This window comes from Halyomorpha halys, unplaced genomic scaffold (genome assembly GCF_000696795.3).
Source record: "Halyomorpha halys isolate HHAL.00 unplaced genomic scaffold, Hhal_1.1 Scaffold140.1, whole genome shotgun sequence".
Classification (NCBI taxonomy): Eukaryota; Metazoa; Arthropoda; class Insecta; order Hemiptera; family Pentatomidae; genus Halyomorpha; species Halyomorpha halys.
In genome coordinates this window covers 161,509-171,243 of record NW_027105790.1, presented here as the reverse complement: position 1 = coordinate 171,243, position 9,735 = coordinate 161,509, and the positions used below count along the sequence as shown (strand labels likewise).

Here is a 9,735-nt window from a genome sequence, read left to right as displayed (position 1 = left end):
CAGTAAACTCGGCCCCTTATATATATATATAAAGTGGCCAGACGATCTTAAAAAGTAAATTACTTTTAATTTAAGATTTTCATTGTTAATTGTCCATCAATCAACTATATAATATATTATATGCAATCATTTTATATATAACTGAGACAAAATAATCATCAGGAATAGAACAAGAGACCTGTATTTTCCTGGCAATATGAGAAAGAGCCGGTCCTGGGATGTTTCCACTAGCTCCTCCACCATGTACAGTCCCATAGAATTTATTTTCACTTGCGTCAGACACTAGGAACTGATCATCTCTCACTCCATCCTCTGTTTCTTCTGTCATTGTATCATCTGAATCAGGTGAGCTGAAATAGTATGATATTATTTACTAAACACATTTAAATTTGTTTAGAATATTTATAATGATAGAAGATCTATAATCCATTAATTGATGAATTAAAAATTATTTAAACTTAGATTCATATAAGTTAATAATAGTAAAACAATTCCTTTGAACATTTTATCGTATAAATAAAATAATGTGTATCCAAGTTAGTCTTAAAACACTCTTTATTATTTCTTTAAAAGGCCAATGTTTAAAAATAAAATAATTTTACATAAAGAAAATAATATGTTCAAAAGAAAATGCTTGATTCTATTTGTACATCAGAAAACATTGGTTATACGGTGAAGTTTAAAACAGACACAAGAAATTTTAACCAACACTATGCAGAAATTTTAAGCGGAATTAATTTATGATAAATATGGGTAAATTTTATGTTACTATTTACAGTTAACTTTGATATTAATTTTAATAATAAAAGATATAAGAATTTAGACCAAAATAAATTTTCAAATAGATCTATTATATGCCAAACCTAAGGGTGAGGAAAATTAAAATATTGTGTGATAAGCAAGTGATAATAATATTAAGTTAATTTGTAATTAAAAGTTTTAAAATTTAATGGAAGTCATCATCATCATAATTATTTTATCCCCTTTACCGCTTGCACAGTGTGGGGTTACAATTTGCAGAGTCTGGACCAGATATTTCGCTCTTGGACCATCTCCCTTCTCCTTAGCACTCTCCTCCTAGGAAATGCGCATTCTTCCTCTTGGCCTTCTTCCCTCCACGTTAGTCTCATACATCTTCCTGGCAGTTCTTTCCTGGTTCATCCAAAGGAGGTATCCAAACCACCTTAGCTTCCCCTCTAGTGCCCCTCTAGAATGTTCTCAGCTGATCTGACTCCGAGGTTAGTCTGTATGGTACTGTTCCATACCCTATCTCGTCGTGTCCTTCCATCCACCTTACAATGGTACCACATCTCCAGGGATTAGATTCAGCTCTCGTGTTTCGAGGTGAGAGTCCACGATTCAGAAGAGTAGGAAAGAATAGGGTGGAACGTCGATTTGTAGATGATAGCACCTAGATATTTGAAATTCTGAACCTGCTCAAGTCTTTCTCCATTCACTCTGATCACCCATATTATTCTCCAGTCTTTCTCGGGTTAATTTTCATGTTTATCATGGACATTTCCTCTTGAAGAACATTTATGTTGTATTGGAGGTCTCAGTCGTTGGAAGCTAGCATGACCAGGTCATCCAAGAAAGCTAATACAGAAAATCTTTTGGGTTGCAAGTTCCTGTGTCCTAATTGAAACTGCCTCATTCTAGGTTTAACTTTCTTTATTGCTTTATCAAGGTCTACTATGAAGAGCAGCAGACTCAAGCAACAACCTTGACAAACACCTGATTTTGTCTCGAATTCCTGTTGCATGAGGTTCCTTGTCCTAACCACAATCCTGGTTTTATTATAAAGACTCTTCCCTCCCAAAGTCGTGCCTCGATTAATGCCTCAATTAATGGCTCTATCTGACAGTGTCTGCTTTACGTTTTTCTTTCTCACCTTGTTGAACGCCTTTTGAAGGTCCACCAAGCAAATCAAAAGTTTTTTATTCTTTTCAACAGTCTTCTCCTCTAAGAAAGAATCCCTTTTAATGGAAAAGGGATAAAATAGGTAATTAGACATAAACTAAGGCAAGCTTATCAATAAATTAATGACTCCTTATTGTTTTATATAAATTAATTATATCAATAGAAACAAAAAAATTGTATATGTGTGTAATTATCATATTCATATATATATTTATGGAGTTTATATGGTATTAGTATATAATAAATGTACACATTTATGACATTGAATTTGGATTCAAACCTTCTTGTAACTCTTCTGACCATCACTCGTTGCTGAGGGGCAACAGTCTCGTTCACTTGAGTTAGTGCTGTTTTTAAGGTATCAGGTTTCAATTGGTTACCATAACTGATCTGTAAAATAATTAATTAGATCAATAGAAACAAAAAAATTTTATATGTGTGTAATTATCATAATCATATAAATCATTATATCATCAAATGGATGCTCCGGAAGAACAATGATGCAACTTTAAAATTTTGTTAAATTTACTCTATTGTCTAGGCTTACTAAAAAATGGATGTTCTAGATGTTTGTAAATTGACATAATTGTATGTTCCTCTTCCTTTATACCTTTGGCGAGTTTTTTAGTACTGATTGTTGATTTACAAATATTTGATAAAGGGATTTTTGAGCTCACGAACACAATAAGTCTATTTCACAAACTTTACAGTTGTGTCATTGTTCTTCCTATCCAGCAATATAATCACATCATAAATATCATATAAACCATAAACCACTAAGATAAAAAATCCAATACATTTAAAAAAAAAATTAGAATAAAAAATTAATAAGACGTTTTAAAAAATGTTTAATTTGATTGAATTCTAGCTGTTTCAAAGATAGGAAAAGCATCTGAAGAAACTTTTTTGTTTTAAATAAATACCTTAAGTAATAATCACTTCTATGACCTAATAAATTAATGAATAAAATATTTTTACATGAGGCTATGTATAAATGTATTTTTATTTTCATAATACTTCTGCAAATTATATTTTTGAAACTATAATTTATAAAGGAGGTCTAAAAAGACGCATAGCTTAACTTTTTCTCTACTTTTTTTTAAATGTAAATAGCTTAGAGTTAGAATTGGTTTTTCTATATTTAAGTAATCTCAAACTCTTCATGGTGTATGATTAATATTAGTTTTCTTTAACTTTATACCTGTCCATTTTGCCCGGCTGTTTCCTTAGTTGGAGAACCTCTGAGAGGTGTTCTCAATGATTCTGGTAACAAATCCATCAGTGTTGTGGTGTGAGGCTGGTACCTTAAGATTAATACACATGTTGAAACTAGAGTATAAGCCAGAAGTGTTCCTGGAAGGAGCCAAATATAACAAAATTATTATCCAGTAAGAATAATATTAACATACTTTAACTATGTTTTTATATTACAAACCAATAGACATCATTTCCACAAGTACATCCAAGCTGATAACCAAAGAAGCTATGGCAGCTCCAACTCCACAAGTGAATGTAGCTATCACAGGTGTTCCAGTAGCGGGAAAGACATGAGCTAACTGTCTGAAATAGAAAATAAGCATTTAGATAATATTTATCGATGGTTTACTTCACAGTAGTGCTAAGTGCATTTCTACTAATTTTAGGAAAGATATAGTTAAAGGTTTTCTCTTTTGGGAAAATTACAACTTTCTTATTAGTTTTTTGACTGGACAGATCTCCTTCCAACAGCTATTTTATTTTTATTTTTTAATATAAAAGACATTTCTTTCAAGAGAGAGAAAGAAATACTTTATTCATTCATGCTGCCCAAATACATCGGGTTGCTACATTACACAGCATACTGATCAATCCGTGACTGGACAAATATAAGTTACATATTATTATATTTATTATAATTATAATGTATAATACGATAATATTATACATTATAATTATTACATACCATAAGCTTTGATGAGCAGAGGGTTTTATATATATAAAAAAAAGAAAAAAATATGGCTACAAAGTATTGCAACTCAAGTAATTTAACATAGGAGTTTAATAAAATACTCTCATCATAGGGAGTAATTTATGTAAAACAGAGTCATTAATCATGTTTTAATTTTATTGTTCAACATAACAATCTTATTTGACATTATATCTAAACATTCCATCAAATTAAACAAATCACTGTGATGAACAAAAACTTATTACACAACTGCAATCAGAACAATGTTCTTGCTTGCTGGGTAAGCCACAAAAAGTAAGTGAGGGATTATCTGGCTATAGCAAGAGCTGGATTTATGCCTCTGTTGCCTCTCTTGGAGCAGTAACAACAACTTTTCTAATAATCTTCCCTCACAGCTGTCAAATTTCAAAGTTATATTAAACTTATTTTTATGTAATCTTATTAGAAAAGTTGATTCTAAAAAATAAACCAAAATTGTTCAGTGCCAGTGTTAAAGTTTTAACATTAATAATTAATGAAAATTGAATAAAGCTAAATTGGAACACTAATAATACTGAACTTATTTTATTTCTGAGTTTTTAAAGAAATACATATATCTTCTTTTGATTGGACCCTCTTGAAACCCAAAAATCAAACTTGAAATGCTCTATTTTTTGGTCTTTTAATCTTTATTTCTTCAGTTTTTTTTAACAGAAAAAAGGTACTAACCACCCTTCATTATGATTAAATAATAATTTCAATATGATACATAATTGTGTAATGACTAATTCTTTTATTTTCTATAAACTATGACTGATTTCAATTTTTTAACAAAAAAAAAGTGAATAAGTTATTTTTCGAATAAAACCAGAGAGTAAGAAACAATTTTATTTTTAAATGAAATTTATTCCATTGTCGTTCTGAACATATTCCTGAATTAAGTAGCAAAGAAATGATACTGAACAATCAACAAAAAAATACACTCGACTAATATTATATCATTAATATTAATCAAAAAGATCAACCAAAAACTTTGAACCAAATTTTCGCCCACATTTTTTAATAAAATAAAATTATGTAATAATAAATCTTATCAAAACTTATTTATTACATAATTTATTAAGATCAATTTATTTCATACATTTATATCTCAAGTTTTTGTTACGTTTAGGCCTTTTTACTATCCATTTTCAAGCCTTTTCTTCTTCATCTCGGTTATTATATTAAAAAAATATTTTCTCATCTACAGCTCTTGGTTTCATTTTTGAAAAATTTAAAACTCTTTAATTCACATTTTTTTTTTTTTGCTGAAGCTATTTATTTTCATTTTGAGGCATTTCATTCATTATTTTTTTTTTAAACATATCACTAAAGGTACAACCGAAAATCATTTGTTCATCTACACACCAAAAAGTAATAAAGTAAGAAAATAATTTTAACAGGTATAATTTATGCAGAATGGATGAGGCAAAATCACATGCCCAGGCTCCAATATCTTTAAAAATCTAAACTTTTGTGGTACTCATTTTGTGGAGGAGGAAGCAATTTTTGCGACAATACGACGATCACATTACTGAAAGTTTTTCCATAAGATCCCGAACTGCTGTTCTTGAGTCTTGTTAGATTTTGTATTTCTTCAACAAAGGGACAGATGGTCCTAAAGGGGAGAAGTTCCCCCATGGCCTCATTTCACGTATTTCTCAAATATCCCTAAAATACCTAAGATAAAACTGAAATATCCCACATGATTTGAAAGATGATTATTTGGTCTTCAAATCACTGTATAATATTTAAAAAAAGAAAACACAAACTTCAATTAAAATGTTTTTTAGGTTTTAATAATTCCGAAAACAATTTTTACAATTTTTTATTTACCTGCATTTTTACTCCAACTTAAACCTTCAAGGCTAAACACGACTTTTCAATTTATTGTCCGCTTAGTTTCTTAATAAAACATTTTATTTTAGTTTTATTCTTGAACTAGCCTTTTTTTATTTCAAATCTAACTCCTGACCTTGAAAGCAGCCCTTCCTATATTTCTCCTTCATTGAATCGCGCCTTAAATTGTGCTCATAGATAGTGCAGACAATACCGCACAACTGTTGGGTCCTGCAGAATGGACAAGACAGAACGCCTTGACCCTTGAGCAAGTTCCCTTTCATTAACTAATCAAGACTTAGTGAACCCGAAGGTTCGATGCCGATACTACCAATCCTTCTCTACATACATCTGCTCAATGACTATCTTAATGCGGGAGAGGTGTAGCCTTGAGCATTTCGCTCATATTGGGAAATAAACATCTATACTTTCTTAGTATTTTGTGTTTTGTTTATACTGTTGTCTATCTTCCTTTAACCCTTTGACGTCGTTATTGCCACTTGTTAGTATTTCTCTCTTTTACTTCCCCTCCTATACTCAATTCAGTTTTGATCGGTCCTCCTCGCAACGGTAAGGCTGATCATTTCCCTCACCAGTATATTCCGAAAGTGACATATATTTTTTTTTCTCATTTAAACATTTTGCTCACCTAGACACCTCCTGCATTCTTATTTAAAATCAATAAGGCAAAAAGATTTTAGATATTTTACGAAATCTGGATTCTTCAGCCCCTGATAAAAGAGCCGAAATTTACAATTTTAAATTGTATTGAAAGACAAGAAACTGCTCGTAGATTCCGACTATTGCAACATTTACTAGACAAACGGTCTAAATTGCCAATCCATTACAAAAGACTGATCTACATGACTATTTTAAGGCCTATCTGGACATACGGAGTTGAGCTTTGGGGCTCCACTAAACCATCAAATTCCTCCAGAATCCAATCCTTACACTCCAAAATCCTTCGTAAAATCCTTAATGCTCCTTACTTTGTCACAAATCAAGTCATCCATCAGGACCTCAATATTCCATATGTTGCCGATTTGGCCCGAACCAGATACCGTTCCTTCCATAATAAACTTCTCAACCACCCAAATCCACTTGTTTCTAACCTGGCTTCTCCTTCATCACCTAATAATCCTCCTAGGCGTCTGAAAAGAAGATGACCTTGAAGAATTGTTATTATTTTATTCTTCTAGAAATGTTATTGGAGTTTTATCAGTGGGTAGATTCTCCACATGTTTTTATCATCTCACTATGTCACCTACAGCAAATTTACTTGTTGTATATATGTGCATACAGTTGTAAATAACAATAAATAAATTATTAAAAAAAAAATTGTATTGAAAGTAATTAATTACAAAGATTATTGTCATGATCACATCCAATTATATATAAAAAGTAGAAAAAATCGTCTACCATGAGATACATGCTCAGGGGAAACCTCTTAGGGGACAAAAAAGTAGGGCACTCCTGCCGGGTTAAATAAAATAATTAGACAGGATGTTATTTAATCCATAATAAAAACTAATAGGCAGCAGAGCTCCGTCACTTAAAATTTATTTCCCTCTGATTTTTCTTAAGCAGGTGAAAATTGTTTTAATTTTTTAATTAATGCTTAAAAACCACTAAAAAAAATTTAGAGAGGGAAAGGAGGAAAACGTTGAAACCCGCAAAAACTAGCCAATCCAGCCTTGGAGCGCTGAGGGCAAGTACTTCTTCTTCTTAAAGGTAAAAAATGTTTTCTTTCTATTGCATATAAATACAATTAGCACGATTATTATTATATCCTTGAATATAAAATAATAAATAAATTGTAGTTCAATAATTTTTTTTTTTATAAATTATAAGTTTGCACTAAAATTAGGCAAAGAAGATTGACACAAAAAATATGTGTTAATTTTGAGACGAGAGAGAATTAGAAAATACTTATAACTAATGAAAAAGGTTGCAAATTAATTGTTTACTGTTTTGATTTTTATGGGAATACATGACATTCGAATAAGGTTCTATTGGTATTTTGATATATAATAAGAAATACATTTTAAAATTCGTCTAGAGAAGAAAAAAAAACTCGACTATACTAATTTCCAAAGGCCAAAAGTTTTTCTTACTTAAAGCTTCAGACCAAAATTAATTTCTAACTTATAGATCAATTCCAAGGTGCTGAAAAATGTTTTCAAAGTAATCGTTCCTAACTGAAAGTTTGACGTGAAAAGTTTATATAGTTTTGTCAGGAACTTTAGGTGTTGAGTATAGACTCTATGATGTACTGACTTCATTACTGACAATGGGGAAATAACATGTCAGAAAACTTTGATTAAATTCTGGTAATATCAATATTCTCTAACTGCTTTTATAGATTTCTTTTTTTTTTTTTTTGTAAAATTAGTCGTAATAAAATATTTGAAATTTGAGAGGTTCAACCAATATTTAGGATAGACTTAAATTGCGATTTATAGTTGCTTCTGCTTTCTCAATGCATTCCAGGAAAATGGTATATCTAAATTGAGAGTTAATAAGGGTATATTGAACCAAACTAGAATCACTGACGTAAATAGTACTTAGAATAAAAAATTATTGGAGTTTTTTCAATGGGTTAATTCTCCATGTTTGTATCATGTCACTATATCACCTACAATAAATTTACTTATTGTATATATTTTTATACAGTTGTAAATAACAATAAATAAATTATAAAAAAGAATCAAGAATTGAAAATGTTAACTTAAATCGGTAAGCTAAACCAAAACAAGAAGATATATTCTAGTTTCAAAACTCTATCATAATACTTTCATATTTTGAGGCTATTTATCTAAGTATTACCTAATTTAACTAAACACGTATATTTATTGTTATTAGTAGTTTAATTTTTTTCCCAAATTTTTCCTTGAAAATTATTTTCAAAATTTACCTCCATTCTTACCAATCCCTACCAAATACTCCAATCTACCAACCCACATTTTGTCTTAAAAAATACGGTATGTAAATTTGCGGTAAAAACGGATTAGGCAAGAAATGGTGATTCCTCTTTTAAGTGAGTCAGCGGTCCAAACCAAACTTTTCATTTGAATCTATGAATTAAGAAAAAGAGCTATTTGTGGTGGTTGTATTGTGAGTCCTAAGAAGGGAAGTTCTGCCAATCTTTAGAAAAAAAAACCAAACAAACTAAAAAAAAAAAAAAAACATTAATAGTAGTACTGATACGATATTAATGATGATAGTAATAATACCGAAATGATAATATTAATAAAAATGACAAAACATCTAAAAATTTGAGATCACAAAAAATACTAAAATTTAATATAAATTATTAATTTTAAGTTTTTATGACAATTAATTTTCTACGTTAGAAATTAATCCACAACAATATTGGACAAAAAAAAGAACTATTAAAAACATAATTATTTAACAGCTAATGCACATAATTTTAAATATATATTATCTTAATTCTACAAGTACTTACAACTCACTAGAAATGAAAATTAATAAACCATTAAAAAAAATCAATACACTAGGGGAGTAGCCCCTGTCCGTTTAACAGCCAACAAATTCTCATTTTACAAATTATACAACTCCTCATTTAACTGTACTACTCATTGCTCATATTGTATAATTTTAATTTTCATGTATTTTGTACTTCAGATTGTATTATATTTTTCAATATTGTATAATAAATATAAATATATTGTGCTTCCTTATTATTTTTATCTGTTCAGGCTAGGGATGGGATATCGAAAGAAAAATATCGATATTGATATCGATATCGATATCGGATAGCAATATCGATATCGATATTATATCGGAATTAAGATATCGATATTTTAAAATATCGAAATATCGATATCGAAAATTTAACGAATTAAAGTAATAATAATTATAAAATTATAACATAGCAAGACATAGGAAGACATATCTTATGTCATACCTAATCAAAATAGATAAGAAACTCTTAATAACCATGAAACAAAGCAACACCACGACAACCATAACAAATATAAACTAAAATA

The 9,735-nt window shown here is 29.7% G+C and overlaps 1 protein-coding gene across 1 annotated transcript in view; it reads right to left on the bottom strand.

Annotated features, from left to right (window-relative positions):
• Nucleotides 1-9,735, bottom strand: part of LOC106678399 (solute carrier family 7 member 14) — a gene marked incomplete at its 5' end in the record, with an annotated part of 170,552 nt that overhangs the window by 11,809 nt on the left and 149,008 nt on the right. Inside the window, 4 exon segments of the mRNA XM_014416879.3 lie at nt 179-350; nt 2,201-2,310; nt 3,122-3,273; nt 3,356-3,480. Of these exon segments, the coding sequence (XP_014272365.1) occupies nt 179-350; nt 2,201-2,310; nt 3,122-3,273; nt 3,356-3,480 (559 nt within the window).